General features: G+C 36.4%; 2 protein-coding genes and 1 pseudogene across 41 annotated transcripts; 2 read left to right on the forward strand and 1 right to left on the reverse strand.

Annotated features, from left to right (window-relative positions):
• Positions 1–867: 867 nt before the first annotated feature.
• On the reverse strand, positions 868–18,498 carry LOC147547794 (DNA repair protein RAD4-like). 40 transcript variants are annotated; one of them, XM_086667406.1, is made up of 17 exons: positions 17,951–18,362; positions 16,349–16,492; positions 15,189–15,453; positions 9,382–9,474; positions 7,455–7,520; positions 7,251–7,375; positions 6,495–6,794; positions 6,304–6,396; positions 5,812–5,904; positions 5,595–5,696; positions 4,981–5,009; positions 3,846–4,628; positions 2,827–3,106; positions 2,533–2,727; positions 2,278–2,430; positions 1,867–2,076; positions 868–1,627 (listed from the first exon to the last, which is right to left on the reverse strand). In XM_086667406.1, the coding sequence occupies exons 6-17, from the start codon at positions 7,287–7,289 to the stop codon at positions 1,241–1,243; spliced, it is 2,664 nt and encodes an 887-aa protein (XP_086523532.1). In that variant the 5' UTR covers positions 7,290–7,375; positions 7,455–7,520; positions 9,382–9,474; positions 15,189–15,453; positions 16,349–16,492; positions 17,951–18,362; the 3' UTR covers positions 868–1,240. The 40 variants fall into 40 exon arrangements, with proteins under 40 accessions (XP_086523532.1, XP_086523511.1, XP_086523515.1 ...); XM_086667385.1 differs by having other exon boundaries at positions 4,960–5,009; XM_086667389.1 differs by having other exon boundaries at positions 4,960–5,009; positions 7,465–7,520; positions 16,239–16,492.
• Positions 12,314–25,836, forward strand: LOC147547795 (DNA repair protein RAD4-like). The gene is made up of 10 exons (XM_086667423.1): positions 12,314–12,705; positions 21,336–21,401; positions 21,481–21,605; positions 22,063–22,362; positions 22,461–22,553; positions 22,952–23,044; positions 23,160–23,261; positions 23,855–23,904; positions 24,234–25,022; positions 25,762–25,836. Exons 1-10 carry the CDS (start codon positions 12,345–12,347, stop codon positions 25,775–25,777), a joined length of 1,995 nt encoding a protein of 664 aa, XP_086523549.1. The 5' UTR covers positions 12,314–12,344; the 3' UTR covers positions 25,778–25,836.
• LOC147547796 (protein FAR1-RELATED SEQUENCE 5-like) lies at positions 14,311–16,642 on the forward strand (annotated as a pseudogene).
• Positions 25,837–27,010: the final 1,174 nt, after the last annotated feature.

Consider the following 27,010-nt stretch of genomic DNA (forward strand, 5'->3'; position numbering starts at 1 on the left):
TTCCTCCGCGTAGATTCACTATATTACTACCATTGACCACAACTCGCTCCAGCAACACGATCCTAGTCTTATATTCCTCAAGGTTTCAAGAGCTCAACTTCACTAGTGATCTTTGCCCTTCCTTCTCGATAACAGTGGTCCTGTCGCCCTTTAGCACATCAAAGGTGACAGACGGGGACCTCTCCAAGTCTTCCTATTCTTCCTTCAGACTGGTTTTACCTTGTCAGCCTTCTCTACTAGGGCATCCAACTTTATGCCCATAATTCTCATCTTTGTCTCTATTGCCTCCACGCGAGCTTCTAAAGAAGCATCCCGTTTAGATTCATTACGCCTGTCTCTCTCGAATTGCGACCTTTTGCGTTGGTTCCACCCTCCTTATCTCGACCAGTCCGTAGTTCCGTACCTTACACTTGCCTGGCATTCTTCCTACTAGCTCTTGCAAGCACTTAGAATTTACAACTTTCACGGACAAGGCTCTCCTACCATTTGTCATAGCACTTGGGATTACGACACTATTACTTTGCTTAGTCTTGATTGTTCTTACTTTGTTTTTCATCTACCTTTGCTTTGTCAATTTGTGTACAAGAAATGGAAAGGCAAAAGAGGGGCACCTTCAAGACAAGAAGAAAGAGACCAAAGATTACCAATAAAATGAGCACTCCCTATTGTTCTGTTTGCTTATTAATCAATTTAAAAAACTAGACATGTCTGTAGTGAAAAAACAAGAGAGGACCTAAACATCCATTAATGGGATCTTAGTTTTCTATTCAACCACGTCGACGAGTCAAATATTTGCGTAATATTTTACTCCGTATAGGTTTTAAATTTTTGAAAAAAAATAATTTTGCTTGCTAGTTACTATTAGTGTGAAGACAACTTTTAATCCTTTAGTCAATTGATACCCAAACAAACCACTAATATACTTCAGATGTCTACAAAATACCTTTTTCCTGTACAACAAAAGTTATAGATACTACCACACTTTTGATTGAGTGAGGTCAGAGTCAGACTATCAAGCTTCTTACAAACTCATAAATACACTAATACCTTATCAGAAGACTCTTCGAAAAGAGAGAAGGCTGCCACAAAAGAATGATTTAGAGCTCAAGAATCTATCACATTTTTGCCTCCCAGCGACATCTAATTTGTTCCTTATCTCCAAACCATTGACTTGTAGCAAGAAACCCAAAAATACTAGCACCGAGTTACTGAAGAAGTAACACTAAACTTAACTGACATGCTACATTTCCTCTACCTGCACTGAGAACCCACACGGGCATCGCTTGGTTCGAACTGAACTCTCTTCGTCAAAACTCTGATTCTCAATTGGGAATATATGTTCATGATCCTCAGGAAGGCCAGCTTCTGAAGAAAGATTTGACCTTGAGTTACGAACATAACCTTGTTTTTGCTCTTGCGACATCATGATATCCTCATTTTTACCACTATTTCCTTCCTTCTGGTTTGGTACATTGGGAAGTTGAGAAGATGAGTCGTCCCCGTAGGTTTCGTTCAACCTTTGACGAGTTATGATAGATGAAAGAAGCTGATACCACCTAGAAAGTGCTTGGACTTCATCTCGTTTCTTCTCTGCGGCTTCTCTTCTTTCCTCTTCTTCAACATATGCCTGGAGACAATGAACACAAACTATCTAAATCATGATTCACTTAAAACAAAGAACTAGGAAATTGTTTTTTTTTTTCACCAAGAATCTTGTGCCTTCGGTGTTCTCTGATGACTCGTACTTGTAGTCGAGTGATTGTGGGGTGAGATAGGTCCAAGACCACTTTGGGGCAAGTAAGGCCCATGGACCACACCCACAATAACTTCTCAAGCACTCGAATAAGAAAACTAATAATTAGTTACCTCCATGATTGCTTCTCTGAATTCACTGCAAACGACGATGCCTTCGAACACAGGAATTGAGCGACCATTGCGAAATTCAAACCCAACCATGGCAGGGGCATAATCAACTCCCAGTCTCTTTGCAACATTAAAGATTCTGGGAAACCTTAGGTGCACAGTTCCATGTGGTAGACACTTTTCAGACCACACATCCACTTGACCACGGTCATTCTGAAGAATCATAAAACCCAAAACTTGACATTTAAGATACACAGTAGATACCCAGAAATCCACATCTGGTAAATAAAATACTGCTCTTCAAGAAAGATATGATTTTCTGAGACCAGAAATAATACTACGTTGCTAACTGTAAACAGTTTCTATAGCCGAAAAATATTTTGATATGCAGTTATAGCCACAAGAAACTCTCACCTTTGGTACAATCCCATTTGTGGCATGAGGAAGAACCAGAGGTTCCATTTGCCACCTCCCATAAAGTTGAATAGTTCCTTCCCTTGCATCTTCTTCTTCATCAACTGGTTCAGAAGACTGCACCTTGCCAGGCTTTAAAGAACCCTTAACCACCTAACAAGAAATGACAAGATTTATCCATATATACTACATCAACTGAATAGTTAACAATTGATATCTAAACCTAAATTTATGAAAAGTATAAACTTGCCACACCTTTGCAGGACTTTCGCTTGCTTTTACTTGCAATCCCTCCCTTAGCCATCTTTGTTTTGTATACAGCGTTTTAACACAATTTCGAGGGTAAACTGGATGACCAGAACAATAACCAAGTATAGGACCCTTAGGATGAAGTATCTGATACTTGGTAAGCCATCTTTCAATAGCGTAAAGGTGGTGACTTTTATAGGCCTGGAGTTCAAAAGCAAGTTTTCGGACAAGCTAAGTCAGTGAAAAAATCACAAGTAACTGATTGTATCGGACAAATGACTTAGAATGGTCAATACATACCTGTTGATTAGTTGGAAGTGGTTCTGTTAAGGCCCTAGTTTCGAGCTCCATATCCTCAAGAGATTTCCTCGTCTCTAACCCACTACTATGTCCCTCAGCAGAATTATACCTTTCAGATTTCCTGTTATCTAGTTCAGTTGAAGTATTATTTTCTTTTGTCTCGAACTGGACCAGCCCTGCTGTAGCTGCTGATTCCAACTCTTTTAATGGTGTCAATACTCCATCCCACCAAGCTGAATTGATCCGCTTCGAAGATATCTTATACCACTTCATACAATACCTGAAATAGAACTTATGATTCATTGATGGTGATGTATATTAGAGAACGGTAGATTTACAATATAAGTCTTCACAACTGTTTTTGCGAAAAATGGTTTACTGTAATTGATGACATTTAACCTTCAGTTAGTAAGAGGGAAGGGTTTTAGATAGAAACACGACCATCTTCATATGTCCAAAAGGCCATAATACAACTGTCAACCTGAGACTCAAGGTAAGTCCTAATCAATTACATACAACTGCTTAACGTAGATATGGATACACTTTTCTCATGCAAAACTGAGAAATAGTTTCAGAGTGCTAATTCATCTAAATATGTAAAACTCAGAAATATACAGATAATGTACATGCATACTTGCACATGTACGCAGTAAAACTGCAAAAAATGGAAAGAACAAACTCTTCCTCAAGAATGTGTATAACACAAATTACGTCATGAAATCAGAGATAGATGAGATGGAATAACAGTATATCCCATAAAACTGCAAACTAGCATAATTACTTTTTCTCGTCTCTTACTTAAAGTTTTTTCAGTACTAAGCATGTTATGCAAATGCCAAATGATGATATAGTATGGTTCAAATGTATCTATAGCATGACATTCTTTTTATCTCTAATGGGACTAGGATTTTACACGTATAAAGCCTACACTAACTTGCTTAAACATTACCATGGTTTACAAAAGCAGTGAGAATTTTAGATTTATGGAGTGATAACCCTACGAGCTTTAAGAGTCAAACCTGCGAGTTACGTCTTTAGCCCCATTCCCTGCAAAAGCAACAACATATCTCAAAGACCTCCTGCAGGCAGAGGCTGCAGCTTCTACTTTATCCTCACCATCAATAATAGCATTCACAGCATCAACATGCACCCACTTCCCTGTCAAGTTTTCTCCACTACAAAAGACTTCTGCCCAATACAAAGGAGCCCCAACTTTTTTTGATCCAATTGCAGTTGAGATTCCCTGAGGAGAATCCGAAGATTCTACAGTTTTAATTCTTTTTGATCTATTAAATGGAGAAGAAAGATGCGATGAACTATTAGGTGAGTCTTTGGGTTCTGAGTGTAACTTGTTGTCACGAGCACCTGCTGCAGTTGCAGCAAGAGCCATTTCCAACTGCAATTCAAACTCAAGATCCCCTCTCCTCTTCGATCCTTCAGGCTTCTTGGGGTCACGTGCTTCAGAGATGTCACTGCTCGAACCCGGAGCCGTTGGATCGTGCTTGCTATCATTAAACAATTTAGTGACATGAAAACTTTTTGTCTTATCTGTCTTGGGCACTGAAATGTTTTTCTTGGTTCCACGTACACCTCTATGACAAGTTCCACCTATAACGTCATCAGAGGACCCTTCTTTCCGCGATGATGACTTGGCAGGAGATAGAGAAACTTGATGTGACTTGGCCACCATTAATGTAGAAGAATTAAATACCCTGCCATCTCCCCTTGTTGCATCTTGGGTTGAACAACCAGATGTATCTGTATCTGGTTTAAGGGATGCCACATCCAAAATTGCCACAAACCTGAGAATATGTCATACTCAGTTGTAAGCATTCATTGTAAATTTGACAAATCATTTATTCAGCAATAAAAAGAAAATTAAATTTTGATAGACCAGAATCCCGGTTCCCAAGGATATCGTTTGTGATGATAGGAATATTTGTAAGAGAAGAAATCATCATAGGGTTATTCTCTCTTTCTGGGACCAAGGGTTTCACATTTACTTGGTAAAGCATTAGATCATTTCCACCAGTTCATAAATATACGTGTATATACATGTGTGTGTGTGTGTGTGTGCGTGTTTTGTGTGTGTATGTGTGTATGTGTGTGTGGAGTTGTGTTTCTCAAATTTACCGAGTTGTAAGATTGAGAGACCTGAATAACGCCACAGATAATGCAGCAACCTGCAAAGCAAACAATTATTTATTTCACCCGACAATATGTGGTATAACATGTAAATCCATATTGAATTTGATAATCTACAATAAATTTCTAATTTTTTTACTTCAACTCTTTCTGCTGTGATAAAAACGAGAACAGTCAAGCAATATTTGGACACCTAACATCTGTTACTCTTCTACATAGAATTGTAATATTACAGGTTAGGAAGTTGAAAGTATAAGTTATAGATATAATATATGCAAGCCCTCTTGATACTTCCATTATTTCCATATTAAATACCGAAATACATTAACTGCCCTACTTCTCTCTCAACCAGACCTCATATCGCTTCAGATGCATTAAAATTTGATTTCCCTGTGTTCCTAGCTGGTAATATTCTTCCAACATTTGTCTCATTAGAAATTACACTAGCCACTGGAAAAACGAAATTCGAAAAGAAACAATTTTTACCATATATACTCGTGTCTTGACTTTCTTGCTTCTATATTACACATCTTGGGATGTTATTACTTGATACCTCTCATAGGCAGAAGGTCATAGTTTCGCACTTCATCTGTACAATGAATAATAGATTAAACGATAAATACCTCTTCTGCAGTTCCTTCATGCTTTTCAAGAGCAGTGGCCAAACCCAACCTTAATGGTCTCTCTGTATTGTTTGGGCTTCTAACATGAAAGTTATCACGGAACTGCATACAAAACATACTCAAACGGAATACCAAATGAGCTAGAAAAAGGTAACACATCAAAAAAAGAAGGAAAAGAAGACGCCCGATAGCTTAAATTTGAAGAAAATATGCATACCCAATTGGCAATAGGACGCAAATCATTAGCAGTAAACTTTGCCCCTTCTGCTACCTTCAGCAAGTGTGTCGGTACAAGTGAAAGTAAGGCTGCCTGTAAATAGACATCGCTAGGATAAACTAGCACAATGGAAAAGGATACTATATAATTTAAAACAAGATATTGATTCTAAGATATACAAAAAACCATGTCAGCAAGAAAAAAAAAATTCTATTTAAAAGCATATGCTGGATCAACTTAATATTCATGTGGAGAATAGATGATCGACATAAAGCACAGTGCTTAAACTGTTAATCTAGTTGTACAACAAACACATGAGGGAATAAAGTGCAGTCTGTCCTAGATGGCATGTCTTGCACTTGGACTGTTGAAAGCAAATGCTAAATTAAGAGCAACTGCATGAAAACCAGCTAGCTGAAAGAAGTATGGTGATATATGGAGTCCATTTAGAGTAGGGAACATAAAGTAAAAGCTACAAACGGAAGTAAGCACCTGAATAAGAGGATCCCTGCAAGCACTGTCAACTAACCTTCCTCGTGCAAGTAAACATAGCAAGTGAGCCTTATGAACCAGCTCAGCCATTTCCTGAATTGAAACCATGTTAAATTTGTAAAAATAAGCACAACACAATCAGTAAGGTACAACGTAACCATGTTACTAATAATCGTAGTATTCAAGTTCACCTTGTCTTCAGCTGAAGCTCTTCGAACAGGTTTTCGCTTACTGGAACATGGAGAATCATTGAATTCAACAATCACATCCCTTGTAACACTTTGAGGTTGGTGGTTTTGAGAATCAGAGATGGTTATATCGCCATCCTCCCAATCAGATTCCTCTGCATCTTCTTCATTGTTAGGAAAATGACAATGAGTACTCCCCTCATCGGCATTATTTTCGGGTAGAAGATTTTTAGATACCAGTGTATTACATGCAACCATTGGCTTTACCTTTTGTTCGTCATTTCCTGTTAAGGCGATCTCTGGCTGGAAAGGAGTAAACACATGAAAGTTTTTAGTTGGTCTGCATTTATGACAATATTTGAGATAGTAAGTGATCTTTACAGTTAGCCTGATTTATATTGTCAACTTGTAACAGCATAGAGTAGTGTGTATAGGGTCAATATGCGGGTCTGACTGTTGATGTACAAGCCAGTCGACCGCGCAGTTAATCTAATGTTTGAATCCAATAACAAGTTTGAAAGTTGGTAATCAAGTTAAAGTTTTGAAACCACTCTTGTGCCATTACTCCAAAAAAAATAATTGTACGACAAATGTTTCTTCGGGTTTTAAACTTTGAAGAAAAGGAAATCGATAAAATGTATACGACGCCCTAACAATGGCTGTCATGAGGAATTGCTGCTACAACGATGGTAGTCTATATCAGTAAGATATGGTCTTAGAAAGAAAAATAAAATATAACTGATGGTCATTGAGACAAACCGCTGCATCAGAATCAATAGAATTGAGGTGACTATCCATTTTTTTCTTTGACCTTGTCGAACCACGAGAATTAGCACGTTTTAGAGGTCTCCCAACACCCTTCCTCGACTTATCATGAAGGGGATCTGAGATAAATAACAATTTTATTTGAATGTGAAATGTAAGCACTGAAACCAACAATAACTTAGAAGAAGAAATACGAACCATGGTCGACCTGTGATGTTGAACAACCGTTTTCACTCTGTACGCTTTTGGTTGTATCCTCTTTCCCTGGCATAATGTGAACAAGGAAAAATAAACAATTTGATTTTACTTCAAAAAACCAGTTCGACAACTTGCATTGATTGTTTTTACCAAGAACACATGGTCCATCAAAGTGCATGCTTCGTGACGAAGCTCTATCATCTCTTGCTCTTTTTTCTTATATACTCTCACTCTATCAATTTTCATTGACTTTTTAGTTTGTTTATTTCCTCCCATTGGTTGGTTAATAATACAACTCATATAGAGATGCCAGGAAAAGACAACTACTTCAATTTTATTGTCCAAGTAGAAGATCGAAAATAAGCCACAAAACTTGAACTATTCAATTATGTTACTACCCAATATAATTGAAGTCTTGGTACCAGAAAGGACCGTCCTCGCCAAGACTCTAGGTACAATGGTACCAGAATAGACCATCCTCGCCAAGTCTTGGGCAATGGATAGCTAGCTACTTTGATTTCTTACTTTGTCTTATCGAGATCAATTCACTGACTTCCTAGTTACTTTTAGCTATTCTTGTCATAATCTTATGATGATTCAATTTGGGCGTTTACAAGCAATGACACATTCCCAGAACAGTCACGCAAGGAACATTCAAGCCCATGCCCTTTCAACCGGATAAAGGTAGAATATTTGAGTTAAATCAGACTAATTTTTTTCCTTTCCTTCTTCTTTCTGCTCGATTAGCTAATAATTTAATACCCTATTCCATAATAACTACAATATCATCACTCAATTCTAGTATATTCTTATGAACATTATATCTTTACCTACAAGAAAATTGATTAATTTTTATACAGTTAGGGTTTTAGAAACCAAAAAGACGCTTGAAGTTTGGGAGATTCTAAAACACAAAAAGTGACTCTATGATTTGTAGATAAAACCCTCAAACTGGACTAAATTTCGAATTTAGAAGATGAATAATGAAGATTGGAAAAAAAAAAAAAAACAAATAGAGTTACGTACTTTTAGACGAACCTTCATCAAGACACTTGGATTGGTTTCTTGTTCGCATTTTAGGTCGTTCAATTTGTCACTGGAGAAAAGGGAGCTATCTTGGATTGAATTGAAGAACTCGGAAGGTCGCACAAGGGTTCTTTTTTCTTTTGCTTCCGGGAAAGTAACGTTTGAAAATCAAAGTCTGATGAAATTGGGAGTTTTTCGCGCTTTAACCTGTTTGTTTCGTTTTATATCTTTTTTTTTCAAGAGCATTTCACGAAAAAAAAGAAATTATAAGATCATTTTTTTCATCAATGTGTGTGAGTTTTGATTGAGATTGTTATTTCTACTTGCAGAAAATAGAATTCCTCATTTCTTTTGTACATTTAATGCAAATTTATTTTATTTATCACTTAGATTATTTTTTAACTAAATATTTAATTATTTTAACAATTATGAAGATTTGATTTTTATTAGTTCTTACTCAAATAATGATCACTTCAGATAGAGTGTCTCTTGAGATATCTCCATTTAGAGCATCTCCAATGCAAATTTATATCTTTAATGCAATTTTATTTTATTTATTTATGTGATCAGATTATATTTTTAAATAATTTTTTAATTATTTTAAGAATATATGAATTGATTTCTATTGTTGAATTCTCAACAATCAAGACTTCATTTCTAAACAGAAATTACTCCATTCGAAGAACCCTAGTTCGAGTTCCTTATATACTTCGAACGGAGTACAAGAGAGAGAGAGAGAGGGAAAACGAATGGGAGTTCCTTAAACCCGTGGGTTTTAGTAATCCTCCCTTTGATTAAACGGAAGTAATCATTTCAAGGACTAATATTTTCTCAAATTTTAAGTAGATGTTTAAATTGATGGATAAATAGAAACTCATATAGATAGATAAAGAAAGATTACCTTCTAATTGTTCTGAACTTGGACTAAGAAGAAATATCAAACACCAAAAGACAACGTCGGTGTCTAAGTGGTGGCGTTTCCCGGCGTCTACAGCTACAGAGAGACAAGGAGAGTAATAGTTAGCTAGTGTAGGTAGATTATCACGGCGGCTCAAGTGGTGGCGCTGCCGTGCTCGGTTGAGAGGAAGGCTGAATGAGTTTTGAGAAGAGAAGGGTTTTGGTGTACAAAAAAAAAATGAGATTGACCCGATTAGGAATAGGGTTATGAAAGTGACCCGTTTTAATTGAGTTTCGTGGGTAATATGCGGTCCCACCGTATTACAAGTTGTGATGGTCTATGGCCGTGTTACAGGAGTTAGTGTATCGACCACAGTTTTCTGGTGGGCCAAATATCTCTAGTGTGATGCGCCTCCTGACAGCAAACACATTAAGATTATGATGGCTTATCAAAATTGTGGCAATGATCTGAATCTCTGAAAATGCGCAACCATGTCCATGGGATCGTGCCAAGTGATGATTTTGCAGCTTTTTGTTATTTTTTTCAATGTTATACAATCTGTCTATGTTTGTTTTATTTTTGTACAATCTATATCTAAGTTTGGAAGTTGGTTTTATGGTCAGTAGGTTGGTATCTAATATTTCTTTGAAAATTAAAAAAAATGACAATTTATTTTCAATTTCCAAATCGGGCAAACCGACCGAACCCGCCCGTTGGCCCGATTTACCCGACTGTTTTAGCGGGCTCGGACGGGTAATGGCGATTTGAAATTTATATTTTACCCGCCCGGACAGTCCGAATACCCTAATGGTCACCAGACCTAGTTACCCGCACCCGCCCGGACCGTCAACTGTTCTACCCGCGGGTGACCCGCCCGTACCGTTTCCCAGCCCAAGTTGTAATACGGTGGGACCGCATATTACCCACGAAACTCAATTAAAACGGGTCACTTTCATAACCCTATTCCTAATCGGGTCAATCTCATTTTTTTTTGTACACCAAAACCCTTCTCTTCTCAAAACTCATTCAGCCTTCCTCTCAACCGAGCACGGCAGCGCCACCACTTGAGCCGCTGTGATAATCTACCTACACTAGCTAACTATTACTCTCCTTGTCTCTCTGTAGTTGTAGACGCCGGGAAACGCCACCACTTAGACACCGACGTTGTCTTTTGTTGTTTGATATTTCTTCTTAGTCCAAGTTCAGAACAATTAGAAGGTAATCTTTCTTTATCTATCTATATGAGTTTCTATTTATCCATCAATTTAAACATCCACTTAAAATTTGAGAAAATATTAGTCCTTGAAATGATTACTTCCGTTTAATCAAAGGGAGGATTACTAAAACCCACGGGTTTAAGGAACTCCCATTCGTTTTCCCTCTCTCTCTCTCTCTCTCTCTTGTACTCCGTTCGAAGTATATAAGGAACTCGAACTAGGGTTATTCGAATGGAGTAATTTCTGTTTAGAAATGAAGTCTTGATTGTTGAATATTCAATTCATGAAGTTTCTAGGATCTCTTAACATTTGTTCATTCCTTCTGTAGTCAATTCATATTTTTTTCTTTGGAGGGGCTTTGGTTGTTGCATTTGCTACAACTGGACTAGCAGTAGCAGCAACAAAATCATGTCCTTGTGTTGGAGAATCAATACCTTCTCCTGCTTCCAGCGAAACAGGATCGGTACATGAAACAGAAACTGGTCTACTGGACTCCTATAGGTACAAATATTAGACCTGGAAGAAATCATCCACTTACTAGATGACTGAATGCGACGGCTAAAAAGACCACTTACTAACCAAACTTGAGCTTATCCTGAATGCATGCTTCAATTCATACAGAAGATGTCTACTGGACTCCTATAGGTACAAATATTAGACCTGGAAGAAATCATCCACGACACACCAACCAAACTATCACTCGACTCGAGACCCAACCCAAACTAAGCCAGCAGATAAACAAATATGTAGAGTTGGAGTTTGGGGATTTCCAGATATGCCCAAAAAAGATAAACTTTATGTGATTGTTTGTTTTTTCCTTCTGTTATACAAAGGTTTACACTTCTTAATTTAGAGAAACAAAATATTCAAACTTTTCCGCAATCACAAATGTTGTACAAAGCTTAAAACTGGTTACAGGATAAAAGAATCTAAAACTTACCAATCCAAACTAGATGATTAGAACATAAGCCTCAAATTATACCATAAATCTGACTAGGGTTATTTGGGCTGGGGAAGATGACCCGCAAAATAAACAGATTAGGTTTAGGAAATGGAGATCACCATCATAACCCGCTAACAAATAGCCCTAATTAATTGTAAGATCTGAACAAACTCTGGAAATAATTTCGAAATTCTTAGCCCTGACTCTAGCTAGCCCAGCCCTGATTTTGCAATATAATTTTGGCGGTTGAAGAACAATACCAGAATACAAACCAATCAGGATATGAATACTAGAAAAAAATTCCATAACCAACACTATTATAAAGGGTTTAGAAACCAGCAAATCCAAAAATTGAAGCATCAAAACTTCAAATTTAATCACTAGAACTGAAATGAACTAAAATCAAAGAGATCTAAGGAAAGAAAAGATTAGAGCGAGAGAGATAGAGATTCAACGAAGAATCATAATTCATGTAAATCTGAAAAGAAGAAGAAATACGTTAAATTGAAGATCACCTTGAGTTATCCAACGAAATTAAAGATGAAGAACCATCTGATGGTTAGAAGAAAATTATAGTTCTGCTGATACAGATAATTGTTATGTCTCAAAACCCTAAAAAGGGAACAGATTTGACTGTAAACCCTAATTTCGAGCTACCAAGTTCTTTTTTTTTTGTGAGGGAGCTTCTGATGATGAGAAGAGTCAAGAGAAGAAGAAGAGGAGGAGATTACGATGCTTTCTCTCGTCAGTAAAGTCAATGACTATAATACCCCTATACGTTAAGTGAAATTACCGTGTAAGTTTTGATGTTCGTTAAGCTAGTAGGGTTACTTAGGGTTGTAAATTGTAATACGGTGGGACCGCATATTACCCACGAAACTCAATTAAAACGGGTCACTTTCATAACCCTATTCCTAATCGGGTCAATCTCATTTTTTTTTTGTACACCAAAACCCTTCTCTTCTCAAAACTCATTCAGCCTTCCTCTCAACCGAGCACGGCAGCGCCACCACTTGAGCCGCCGTGATAATCTACCTACACTAGCTAACTATTACTCTCCTTGTCTCTCTGTAGTTGTAGACGTCGGGAAACGCCACCACTTAGACACCGACGTTGTCTTTTGTTGTTTGATATTTCTTCTTAGTCCAAGTTCAGAACAATTAGAAGGTAATCTTTCTTTATCTATCTATATGAGTTTCTATTTATCCATCAATTTAAACATCTACTTAAAATTTGAGAAAATATTAGTCCTTGAAATGATTACTTCCGTTTAATCAAAGGGAGGATTACTAAAACCCACGGGTTTAAGGAACTCCCATTCGTTTTCCCTCTCTCTCTCTCTCTCTTGTACTCCGTTCGAAGTATATAAGGAACTCGAACTAGGGTTCTTCGAATGGAGTAATTTCTGTTTAGAAATGAAGTCTTGATTGTTGAGAATTCAATTCATGAAGTTTCTAGGATCTCTTAACATTTGTTCATTCCTTCTGTAGTCAATTCATATTTTTTTCTTTAGAGGGGCTTTGGTTGTTGCATTTGCTACAACTGGACTAGCAGTAGCAGCAACAAAATCATGTCCTTGTGTTGGAGAATCAATACCTTCTCCTGCTTCCAGCGAAACAGGATCGGTACATGAAACAGAAACTGGTCTAGCTGCTGAATCCATTTAAGAAACTACAACAAACGACATAAACTGACCTAATATCAGTTTGATTTCCTATTGAAACAATATCATATATATACAAGCTGAAAGACATACAAAGTGAGCTCTTTTTTCTAGCAGTTTAACCATCATTTGGTCTACCGTCATCACAAGTTGCTGATTCAAAGGCCCACCATCTTGAAGACAGATCCAAGGGCGAAGGGTCAGTGTTAATGAAGATCATTCAAGTTGCCGATCCAAGGGTCCACCCTCATGAAGATCTTTGAAGTTGAACATTCAAGGTCAACCATAATGAAAAATCATTCATGATGCAGACCCTGGACTAACAAAGCATGAAGACCTTACAAGTTGCGGACCCCAAATCAACATACATTAAGACCATTTATGCCACATGGCATAAAACTCCTTAGGAACCGTTGGTTAGACCATTTATGCCACATGGCATAAAACTCCAAGAGACCCTCACATGGGCAGACAAAAGAGAAAGTTAGAGAGAGAAAATTAAATTTTCTCTCTCTAACGTGGACAAATAAATTGGGATGTCCGTTTGATTACGGCGTGAGAGACTTTACGGGATCCTTTACCTTTCAATCTTGGCCTTTAATATTTCAAGGGCTGAGATTGAAATACTCAAAAGCAAATTAAACCCAATTTCTACAATCAACAGTCATCCTTTTCAATCACTTGAAGCACAAAAACGAACCCTAGCTTTGGAGTTAACCATTTTTCATCATCGTCATCCACCAACCGAGTTCTAGTTTGAAGACCACTGTTGTTGTTTCTCTACTCATCTCTTTCTTCCAAAGTAAGGTAATTTTAGTCATCTTTGCATCACCATTTTTTGATTAAAGTGCACATACTAACATAGTTCAAAGTGATTTCTTATTTCAATGTAATTTTAGTCATCTTTGCATCACCATTTTAGGTTAATGTGCACATACTAACATAGTTCAAAGTGATTTCTTATTTCAAGGTAATTTTAGTCATCTTTGCATCACCATTTTAGGTTAATGTGCACATACTAAGTTCAAAGTGATTTCTTATTTCTCTCTAACTTTCTGATCTTGGTACATAAAGTATTCTTGTTTTTGGTTGTTTTATTCAAGGCATCTATGGAAGGAATACCTATAGACTATAATGTAGATTATAGGGATGGTATTGGTGATGAGAATTTTGGGGAAGGAGATGATAGTGGATCCGAAGATGATAGTGGACCCGAAGATGATTGTGGACCCGAAGAAGAATGTGTAAAGAGTGAAAAAAAAATTGATTGTTCGAAATACAGTAAATTGGAACTATTGGATTTACTAAAGATTGGAACAATACACGATAATCTTGAGTTTGTTTTTGAACTTTTTAAGAAATATGCGTTTTTGTTGGATTTCCTGCGAAGAAAAGAACTAGTAAAAGAGATTATAGTGGTTTGCTTCGATGGGTTACATTTTCGTGTGCTAGAGAAGGAAAACCTAGAATTACTTCTGCGAATTGCTTAAACCCAAAACCCTCATCCAAGACAGGTTGTTTAGTTAAGATTAGAATAACGCTTGAAGGAGATGAAAGATGGAAAATAACGTCAACCTATCTTGATCATAATCATCCTCTAAGTCCTAGCAAGTCAAGATTTTATAAATGCAATAGAAACATCAAACCATCCGTAAAAAGGGCTTTAGAATTGCATGATAGAGCAGGAATTCGAGTATGTAAGAATTTTGGTACCATTGTTGAAGATGCACATGGTTATGAAAACTTAACTGTGAACAAAAAAGACTGTCAGAATTACCTAGCAAAAGTTAGGCGATTGCGCCTTGGTGAAGGCGATGTAGTTGCAGTTCAACGTTATTTCATGAAGATGCAATCTCAAAATAAAGATTTTTTCTATTGTATGGACCACGATGGAGAAGGTAGACTGAAAAATGTATTTTGGGCCGATGGAAAGAGTAGAAAATCTTATAAAGAATTTGGCGATGTGATTGCATTTGATACAACTTACTTGACTAACAAATACGAAATGCCATTTGCTCCATTTGTCGGAGTAAATCATCATGGACATACAATCTTGCTCGGGTGTGGTCTCATTTCAAATGAAGACACAGATACATTTGTTTGGTTGTTTCAAGCATGGCTCGCTTGCATGGATAATTGCCCTCCTCAAGGAATAATTACAGATCAATGTAAGGCAATGCAGAATGCCATTGAGATAGTCTTTCCTCACAGTAGGCATAGATGGTGTTTATGGCATATTTTGAAGAAGTTTCCTGCAAAGTTTGGTAGCAATAAACAAAAAGATCAAATCAGCTCGACATTGAACCATTTAGTATATGATTCACAAGAACCCGGAGAGTTTGAAGAAGGTTGGTTAAACATGCTTAACAAATATGATTTACATCAACATAAATGGTTAACTAAACTATACACGGATAGGTATCGTTGGGTTCCAATTTACCTTAACAATAGTTTTTGGGCTGGCATGTCAAGTACACAACGAAGTGAAAGTGTGAATGTTTTTTTTGATGGTTATGTTCATTCTAAAACAATTTGTTGAACAATATGGTCGTGCATTGAGAGATAAAGCCCAAAAGGAGGCAGAGGCGGACTTTAGGTCATATGCACACAAGATACCATGTGTAACTAGATTTGAGATGGAGAAACAAGCTCAACAAGTGTACACCACAGAGAAATTCAAAGTATTTCAAACTGAGTTGGTTGAATTGTTATATTGCAAAGAAATAAATAGGTACCAAAATGACATGTTTACCGTACATGACGTACGGGCTGATATTGTCATTGGAGAGGGAATGAAGAAAAGGATGGTTTATAAAGTTTATTGTGACCATGCGAGTAGTAGTATACATTGTAGTTGTTTTATGTTTGAGTCTAAGGGATTATTGTGTAGACATGCTATAGTGGTGTTGCTTGAATTTGGTATTGACTTTATTCCAGAGAAATACATTCTTCGTAGATGGAGAAATGATGTCACGAGAGCACACACAAAGTTGTCAATTGGATATGATGATTGGGCATTAAGTGAGAATCTTCGTACCTATGATCGGTTATGTCGTGCATTTACGGAACTTGCAGACTTGTCGTGTGACGATGAAGGTCGTTGTGAACGATATATTGAGTGGGTTGAGAATGAGAAAAAAACTATACCCTTATTTAAAGCGAGTGTTGATGCAACTCCGATCTCAAGAACTAAGGTAGGTAGTAGTTCCAACGGTAATGATAATGAAGAAATATTGCTTGACCCATATTGTGTGAAGCGTAAGGGGCGACCTCGTACAAAAAGATTAGTGTCTACACTTTTCGCCAAATCGAAGAAAAAAGAAGTGTCAAGTAACAAGAGAAACAAAGTTAGTTATTGTATACTCATGATTGTTTTTATTTGTTTAAATATTTGTAAAAAAATACAAGTATAATGAAGTCTTTTATTTTTCAGGAACATGATCATCTAAAAGATGTGGGATTCAATGCTACTCAAGAAAGTGATTATTGCGGTCCACAATATGCAACATTCAATGCTACTCAAGAAAGTCATCAAAATGTGCGTATTTTTTTCTCATTTTTAATTTTAATCTTATATTTACTTTGTCATGGTATAATCTAAAATGTCTCTATATAAATTGTTACAGGACAGTGACAGACCGAGATAGAAGTTGTTGAGAACCAAAACGTTAGAAGGATCACCATGAGTGGACTGAAATAGGAGTTGTTGAGAACCAAAGCGTTAGAAGGATCACCATGAGCTAAGAGTTGTTGTCAAAGGATTATTCTTTCTCGTCATTTAGTATGATGTCTAAATTTTTTGTTTGAGGTACAGAAAGTTATTAACTAAAAACACCATGACATTTGAGATACAATGACATATTAACTAAATTTGAGGTTTGGAAATCCTATGATTGGTTTTTGTCCATATTTGTTCCAAGATCAGAAATTAGAAGGTGGACATTCGTCCTTCCAAATATGAGACTATATCATCCAACAATAATCGCGATGAAAAAAACTAAAATAACTTTACTTTGAAAGAAGGAGATGAGTAGAGAAACAACAACAATGGTCTTCGAGCTAGAACTCGGTTGGTGGATGAGGATGATGAAAAATGGTTAACTCCAAAGCTGGGGTTCGTTTTTGTTCTTCAAGTGGTTGAAAAGGATGACTGGTGATTAAAGAAATTGGGTTTAATTTGCTTTTGAGTATTTCAATCTCAGCCCTTAAAATATTAAAGGCCAAGATTGAAAGGTAAAGGATCCGGTAAAGTCTCTCACGCCGTAATCAAACGGACATCCCAATTTATTTGTTCACGTTAGAGAGAGAAAATTTAATTTTCTCTCTCTAACTTTCTCTTTTGTCAGCCCATGTGAGGGTCTTTTGGAGTTTTATGCCATGTGGCATAAACGGTCTAACCAACGGTTCCTAAGGAGGGTCGTCTAGGCTTTTTGTATCAAATAACATAAACTGAATCACTAAAAGTTTCCCTTCAACAATCAAAAACACATAATTACTTAACTATCACCGTATTATCTTACGAGAGAGAGAGAGAGAGATGAAGAAGAGAAGAAAGGAACACTTTTTAATGGCGGTTCTCTGCTTATAAGTTCAAGAATACAACTTAAGCGAATCAAACAACAAAACAGTTATGAGTAGTGGCAAAACACAAACTATAACCGTAAATACTCTGAAAACCCTAAAAATTGGTCAGAAATAGAAATCGAGTCTAGAGATCTGAAAATACTAAAAGGACAAGAGAACACGTACCTGAACAAGATAGCAGATTTCTTCACGGATCGAAAAACGGGTTTCTCACACGAAGTTTAAAGACGATAACTTTCAAGATCAAAGCTAAGTGAGAAGGCTGAGAGACTTCTAGGGTTTCGAAGATACAGATTGAGGAGGTAAGGAAGAGGATAAAATTTGAAGGGTTTGGGGTCGTTTGTGAGCAAGAGGTTTAAGACGGGGTCGAAGGAGGAGCTTCAGAACTCCATAAATTTTTTAGGGGATGTAGAGTGAAAAACGTCAGGGAGATCCAAGAAAGACAAGTGACTGGAGGTAGTGGTCGGATGAGGAAGAGAGGAGAGAGATTTTACCGTTGTTGTTGACTCTTACCGGCGTCAAGAAAATGACGGTAATGGATTTGAGGAAACAAAAATTAAACAAAAAAATTTTGTCCAAAATTTTCATCCGAAGATTTTATACCCCCAAAAATTTTTTGTGTCCCCGGTGGCTTTTATTTATTTTACGTTAACTTAGTCGTATCTTAAAGCATTTCCAACGTAATACTCAAACTCTAAAACTTAGAGTGTCACATAAGATTTCTTAGAGTTTTTCTTTAAAATCCATTTTCAGTGCAAAGTCACACATGAAAATTCTAAAATGACGTGACATCATTTGTTTTGAGTATCCTCAAGAGGACACTCCAAATTTAGAGTGTTCTTTGAAGGATCTCTAAGTGCCACTTATTCATTTAATTATATAGTCACAATATAAGTTTTAAAGTTTTTCTTGAATGGCGCATTAGAGAAGTATTCCGAGTAGAGTATTTATGAATGGGTAAGTAAGCATCTCCAATGCAACACCAAATCTAAAAGCTTTGAGTTCCACATAAGATCTTTAGAGTTTTTTCTTAAAAACTTTCTCAAATGGAAACTTAATTTAGATTTCTAACATGATGTGGAGGTAATTAAGAGCATCTCCAATGAGACACTCAAACTCTAATCTTAGAGTGCCACATATGACTTTTTTTTGTTTTTGTTAAAAAATCTTCTCCAATTAGACACATTGTCAGACACTCAAACTCTTTGTTTCTTAACTACTTTTTTTTCTATCGAATTTAAAAGTGACATGTGTATTAAATATAGACATTTTAGAGATCTCTATTGGAGATAAGAAAAGTTTAGAGTTCTCTATTTTGACATTTAGGAAAGAGGATCTTAATTCACACTTAACAACTAGGGTTTTTAGAGTTTTTTTTAGAATCTTCCGTTCGAGCAGGGGACTGGGTGAGGGGGTGCGACAACACCCAACCCCCTTTCCCTGAGGGCCCCTTTTCTGAAAAATTTTATACAAAAATAATACTTGTAACGTAAAAGCCACTCTAAAACATACATAGAAGATAACTCGACCCGTGTGATACTCGCTAAGACCACAAATATCGCGAGTTCAAATTCAACAAAAGACTTCAAATTTTTTTTCTTTCTTTTTTTCGTTTTTTTAGCATGAAGACCTGATGTAATTTTCTTTGTAGGCACTCTAAGGCTCAATGTTTTTTTTAGGCTAAATCATTGACAGTCCAATGTTATTTTTTTATAGGCTGTCAGGAGAGACTTCTAAGTAAGGGGTCCTGATTAAAAAATTTCGCACTGGATCTCTAAATGCTTAGCCACGCAACTGCGTTGGAGATGCTTTAAATGGAGATATCTCGAGAGGATACTCTATCTAGAGTGTTCTCTCAAGATATCTATATTTTTTTTTGTTGAACAAAATTTCTATACTTGTTTTTTTTTTTTTTTTGTTGAAAATCTATACTTGTTAAGTTCATCATTGTTTGAGTTAGAACCAATAGAAATCAATTCATATATTCTTAAAATAATTAAAAAATTATTTAAAAATATAATCTGATCACATAAATAAATAAAATAAAATTGCATTAAAGATATAAATTTGCATTGGAGATGCTCTAAATGGAGATATCTCAAGAGACACTCTATCTGAAGTGATCATTATTTGAGTAAGAACTAATAAAAATCAAATCTTCATAATTGTTAAAATAATTAAATATTTAGTTAAAAAATAATCTAAGTGATAAATAAAATAAATTTGCATTAAATGTACAAAAGAAATGAGGAATTCTATTTTCTGCAAGTAGAAATAACAATCTCAATCAAAACTCACACACATTGATGAAAAAAATGATCTTATAATTTCTTTTTTTTCGTGAAATGCTCTTGAAAAAAAAAGATATAAAACGAAACAAACAGGTTAAAGCGCGAAAAACTCCCAATTTCATCAGACTTTGATTTTCAAACGTTACTTTCCCGGAAGCAAAAGAAAAAAGAACCCTTGTGCGACCTTCCGAGTTCTTCAATTCAATCCAAGATAGCTCCCTTTTCTCCAGTGACAAATTGAACGACCTAAAATGCGAACAAGAAACCAATCCAAGTGTCTTGATGAAGGTTCGTCTAAAAGTACGTAACTCTATTTGTTTTTTTTTTTTTTCCAATCTTCATTATTCATCTTCTAAATTCGAAATTTAGTCCAGTTTGAGGGTTTTATCTACAAATCATAGAGTCACTTTTTGTGTTTTAGAATCTCCCAAACTTCAAGCGTCTTTTTGGTTTCTAAAACCCTAACTGTATAAAAATTAATCAATTTTCTTGTAGGTAAAGATATAATGTTCATAAGAATATACTAGAATTGAGTGATGATATTGTAGTTATTATGGAATAGGGTATTAAATTATTAGCTAATCGAGCAGAAAGAAGAAGGAAAGGAAAAAAATTAGTCTGATTTAACTCAAATATTCTACCTTTATCCGGTTGAAAGGGCATGGGCTTGAATGTTCCTTGCGTGACTGTTCTGGGAATGTGTCATTGCTTGTAAACGCCCAAATTGAATCATCATAAGATTATGACAAGAATAGCTAAAAGTAACTAGGAAGTCAGTGAATTGATCTCGATAAGACAAAGTAAGAAATCAAAGTAGCTAGCTATCCATTGCCCAAGACTTGGCGAGGATGGTCTATTCTGGTACCATTGTACCTAGAGTCTTGGCGAGGACGGTCCTTTCTGGTACCAAGACTTCAATTATATTGGGTAGTAACATAATTGAATAGTTCAAGTTTTGTGGCTTATTTTCGATCTTCTACTTGGACAATAAAATTGAAGTAGTTGTCTTTTCCTGGCATCTCTATATGAGTTGTATTATTAACCAACCAATGGGAGGAAATAAACAAACTAAAAAGTCAATGAAAATTGATAGAGTGAGAGTATATAAGAAAAAAGAGCAAGAGATGATAGAGCTTCGTCACGAAGCATGCACTTTGATGGACCATGTGTTCTTGGTAAAAACAATCAATGCAAGTTGTCGAACTGGTTTTTTGAAGTAAAATCAAATTGTTTATTTTTCCTTGTTCACATTATGCCAGGGAAAGAGGATACAACCAAAAGCGTACAGAGTGAAAACGGTTGTTCAACATCACAGGTCGACCATGGTTCGTATTTCTTCTTCTAAGTTATTGTTGGTTTCAGTGCTTACATTTCACATTCAAATAAAATTGTTATTTATCTCAGATCCCCTTCATGATAAGTCGAGGAAGGGTGTTGGGAGACCTCTAAAACGTGCTAATTCTCGTGGTTCGACAAGGTCAAAGAAAAAAATGGATAGTCACCTCAATTCTATTGATTCTGATGCAGCGGTTTGTCTCAATGACCATCAGTTATATTTTATTTTTCTTTCTAAGACCATATCTTACTGATATAGACTACCATCGTTGTAGCAGCAATTCCTCATGACAGCCATTGTTAGGGCGTCGTATACATTTTATCGATTTCCTTTTCTTCAAAGTTTAAAACCCGAAGAAGCATTTGTCGTACAATTTTTTTTTTTTGGAGTAATGGCACAAGAGTGGTTTCAAAACTTTAACTTGATTACCAACTTTCAAACTTGTTATTGGATTCAAACATTAGATTAACTGCGCGGTCGACTGGCTTGTACATCAACAGTCAGACCCGCATATTGACCCTATACACACTACTCTATGCTGTTACAAGTTGACAATATAAATCAGGCTAACTGTAAAGATCACTTACTATCTCAAATATTGTCATAAATGCAGACCAACTAAAAACTTTCATGTGTTTACTCCTTTCCAGCCAGAGATCGCCTTAACAGGAAATGACGAACAAAAGGTAAAGCCAATGGTTGCATGTAATACACTGGTATCTGAAAATCTTCTACCCGAAAATAATGCCGATGAGGGGAGTACTCATTGTCATTTTCCTAACAATGAAGAAGATGCAGAGGAATCTGATTGGGAGGATGGCGATATAACCATCTCTGATTCTCAAAACCACCAACCTCAAAGTGTTACAAGGGATGTGATTGTTGAATTCAATGATTCTCCATGTTCCAGTAAGCGAAAACCTGTTCGAAGAGCTTCAGCTGAAGACAAGGTGAACTTGAATACTACGATTATTAGTAACATGGTTACGTTGTACCTTACTGATTGTGTTGTGCTTATTTTTACAAATTTAACATGGTTTCAATTCAGGAAATGGCTGAGCTGGTTCATAAGGCTCACTTGCTATGTTTACTTGCACGAGGAAGGTTAGTTGACAGTGCTTGCAGGGATCCTCTTATTCAGGTGCTTACTTCCGTTTGTAGCTTTTACTTTATGTTCCCTACTCTAAATGGACTCCATATATCACCATACTGCTTTCAGCTAGCTGGTTTTCATGCAGTTGCTCTTAATTTAGCATTTGCTTTCAACAGTCCAAGTGCAAGACATGCCATCTAGGACAGACTGCACTTTATTCCCTCATGTGTTTGTTGTACAACTAGATTAACAGTTTAAGCATTGTGCTTTATGTCGATCATCTATTCTCCACATGAATATTAAGTTGATCCAGCATATGCTTTTAAATAGAATTTTTTTTTCTTGCTGACATGGTTTTTTGTATATCTTAGAATCAATATCTTGTTTTAAATTATATAGTATCCTTTTCCATTGTGCTAGTTTATCCTAGCGATGTCTATTTACAGGCAGCCTTACTTTCACTTGTACCGACACACTTGCTGAAGGTAGCAGAATGGGCAAAGTTTACTGCTAATGATTTGCGTCCTATTGCCAATTGGGTATGCATATTTTCTTCAAATTTAAGCTATCGGGCGTCTTCTTTTCCTTCTTTTTTTGATGTGTTACCTTTTTCTAGCTCATTTGGTATTCCGTTTGAGTATGTTTTGTATGCAGTTCCGTGATAACTTTCATGTTAGAAGCCCAAACAATACAGAGAGACCATTTAGGTTGGGTTTGGCCACTGCTCTTGAAAAGCATGAAGGAACTGCAGGAGAGGTATTTATCGTTTGTTCTATTATTCATTGTACAGATGAAGTGCGAAACTATGACCTTCTGCCTATGAGAGGTATCAAGTAATAACATCCCAAGATGTGTAATATAGAAGCAAGAAAACTTACTTGTCAAGACACGAGTATATATGGTAAAAATTGTTTCTTTTCGAATTTCGTTTTTCCAGTGGCTAGTGTAATTTCTAATGAGACAAATGTTGGAAGAATATTACCAGCTAGGAACACAGGGAAATCAAATTTTAATGCATCTGAAGCGATATGAGGTCTGGTTGAGAGAGAAGTAGGGCAGTTAATGTATTTCGGTATTTAATATGGAAATAATGGAAGTATCAAGAGGGCTTGCATATATTATATCTATAACTTGTACTTTCAACTTCCTAACCTGTAATATTACAATTCTATGTAGAAGAGTAACAGATGTTAGGTGTCCAGATATTGCTTGACTGTTCTCGTTTTTATCACAGCAGAAAGAGTTGAAGTAAAAAAATTAGAAATTTATGGTAGATTATCAAATTCAATATGGATTTACATGTTATACCACATATTGTCGGGTGAAATAAATAATTGTTTGCTTTGCAGGTTGCTGCATTATCTGTGGCGTTATTCAGATCTCTCAATCTTACAACTCGGTAAATTTGAGAAACACAACTCCACACACACATACACACACAAAACACGCACACACACACACACACACACACACATGTATATACACGTATATTTATGAACTGGTGGAAATGATCTAATGCTTTACCAAGTAAATGTGAAACCCTTGGTCCCAGAAAGAGAGAATAACCCTATGATGATTTATTCTCTTACAAATATTCCTATCATCACAAACGATATCCTTGGGAACCGGGATTCTGGTCTATCAAAATTTAATTTTCTTTTTATTGCTGAATAAATGATTTGTCAAATTTACAATGAATGCTTACAACTGAGTATGACATATTCTCAGGTTTGTGGCAATTTTGGATGTGGCATCCCTTAAACCAGATACAGATACAGATACATCTGGTTGTTCAACCCAAGATGCAACAAGGGGAGATGGCAGGGTATTTAATTCTTCTACATTAATGGTGGCCAAGTCACATCAAGTTTCTCTATCTCCTGCCAAGTCATCATCGCGGAAAGAAGGGTCCTCTGATGACGTTATAGGTGGAACTTGTCATAGAGGTGTACGTGGAACCAAGAAAAACATTTCAGTGCCCAAGACAGATAAGACAAAAAGTTTTCATGTCACTAAATTGTTTAATGATAGCAAGCACGATCCAACGACTCCGGGTTCGAGCAGTGACATCTCTGAAGCACGTCACCCCAAGAAGCCCGAAGGATCGAAGAGGAGAGGGGATCTTGAGTTTGAATTGCAGTTGGAAATGGCTCTTGCTGCAACTGCAGCAGGTGCTCGTGACAGCAAGTTACACTCAGAACCCAAAGACTCACCTAATAGTTCATCGCATCTTTCTTCTCCATTTAATAGATCAAAAAGAATTAAAACTGTAGAATCTTCGGATTCTCCTCAGGGAATCTCAACTGCAATTGGATCAAAAAAAGTTGGGGCTCCTTTGTATTGGGCAGAAGTCTTTTGTAGTGGAGAAAACTTGACAGGGAAGTGGGTGCATGTTGATGCTGTGAATGCTATTATTGATGGTGAGGATAAAGTAGAAGCTGCAGCCTCTGCCTGCAGGAGGTCTTTGAGATATGTTGTTGCTTTTGCAGGGAATGGGGCTAAAGACGTAACTCGCAGGTTTGACTCTTAAAGCTCGTAGGGTTGTCACTCCATAAATCTAAGATTCTCACTGCTTTTGTAAACCATGGTAATGTTTAAGCAAGTTAGTGTAGGCTTTATACGTGTAAAATCCTAGTCCCATTAGAGATAAAAAGAATGTCATGCTATAGATACATTTGAACCATACTATATCATCATTTGGCATTTGCATAACATGCTTAGTACTGAAAAAACTTTAAGTAAGAGACGAGTAAAAGTAATTATGCTAGTTTGCAGTTTTATGGGATATACTGTTATTCCATCTCATCTATCTCTGATTTCATGACGTAATTTGTGTTATACACATTCTTGAGGAAGAGTTTGTTCTTTCCATTTTTTGCAGTTTTACTGCGTACGTGTGCAATTATGCATGTACATTATCTGTATATTTCTGAGTTTTACATATTTAGATGAATTAGCACTCTGAAACTATTTCTCAGTTTTGCATGAGAAAAGTGTATCCATATCTACGTTAAGCAGTTGTATGTAATTGATTAGGACTTACCTTGAGTCTCAGGTTGACAGTTGTATTATGGCCTTTTGGACATATGAAGATGGTCGTGTTTCTATCTAAAACCCTTCCCTCTTACTAACTGAAGGTTAAATGTCATCAATTACAGTAAACCATTTTTCGCAAAAACAGTTGTGAAGACTTATATTGTAAATCTACCGTTCTCTAATTTACATCACCATCAATGAATCATAAGTTCTATTTCAGGTATTGTATGAAGTAGTATAAGATATCTTCGAAGCGGATCAATTCAGCTTGGTGGGATGGAGTATTGACACCATTAAAAGAGTTGATGTCCCACTTCTTTTGCTATCATAAATATACTCGACATGACAATGTTTACACTTCACGCCCGCCAAGCTTATGCCACTTATGAAAATGACGTTGTAAAGTTGATGTCCCACTTCTTTTGCTATCATAAATATACTCGACATGACAATGTTTACACTTCGCCTTTTCTCTTCCACTTTTTTTAATCAAATCAAATTCATTCCAAACGGAAGACTTCAGAGCTCTTTTTCTTTTTACAGGAATTTGATCCTCAGTCTTCAATTCTTCAATTTCTACTTTTCCAGTCGCGTTATTATTAGAATCACTCCCACCCGTATGAGATAATAGTAGCATGCTACCATCATTTGCCCTAATCCTAGCACACTTTTGAACATGACGTTGTAGAGTTGATGTTCCACCCTTTCTACTATCATAGTTATATTCAATTCCACAATGTCTGCACTTGGCCTTCTCTCGATCATCTCTTTTAATCAAATCAAATTCACTCCAAACTGAAGATTTGAAATTCCTTTTGCGTTTTGGTCCAAGGCTGGAATCTTCAGTATTGGATTCTTCCATTTCTGCCTTTTCAACGGAGTATACTTCACAATCAAGGATTCGAGATTGGCATCATTAGATCATGATAGCATGCCCTGAATTTTGCACACTGACACAAAAAGTTTAAATCACGAATAAATCGGTTAACAATGTGAACCAAGTTTATTCTAAGTTCTAACAAGCATAAAGCATCCAATTCATAACCTCATAGAGCAACGACAACAGATGAATTAACTCGCTAATGCAAGAGAATATAGAATGTAATTCACAACAATGAGTGCTTATGAACATATCAACTAATTTGAATTAGTATTATTTAGAAAGTTTGGAACTATTATCAAGAAAACAATTCAAATTTTGACGAAGTTTACATTGATAGCCCTATTAAGTAGGGCCTGATTGTATATGCCTAATCAAAATATAACTGCTTGTGAGAATGATTGGTCTCGGCCGCCTCAGCCGAGAATCTTGGGTCTCGGCCCTCCCCCAAGACGAGACTCAGCCGAGACACCGAGTTAGGGTTTGGACGAGAATCTCGGGTGTCTTGGCCGAGACAGGCCGAGACAGAGCATCTTTTAGTTTTTTGGAACTTTATCTTTTGAAACTTTAAATCCTAATTGTATATTAC

This window comes from Eschscholzia californica, unplaced genomic scaffold (assembly GCF_041429995.1).
Source record: "Eschscholzia californica isolate CP2 unplaced genomic scaffold, dmEscCali1.0.p SCAF_3, whole genome shotgun sequence".
NCBI classification, from domain to species: Eukaryota; Viridiplantae; Streptophyta; class Magnoliopsida; order Ranunculales; family Papaveraceae; genus Eschscholzia; species Eschscholzia californica.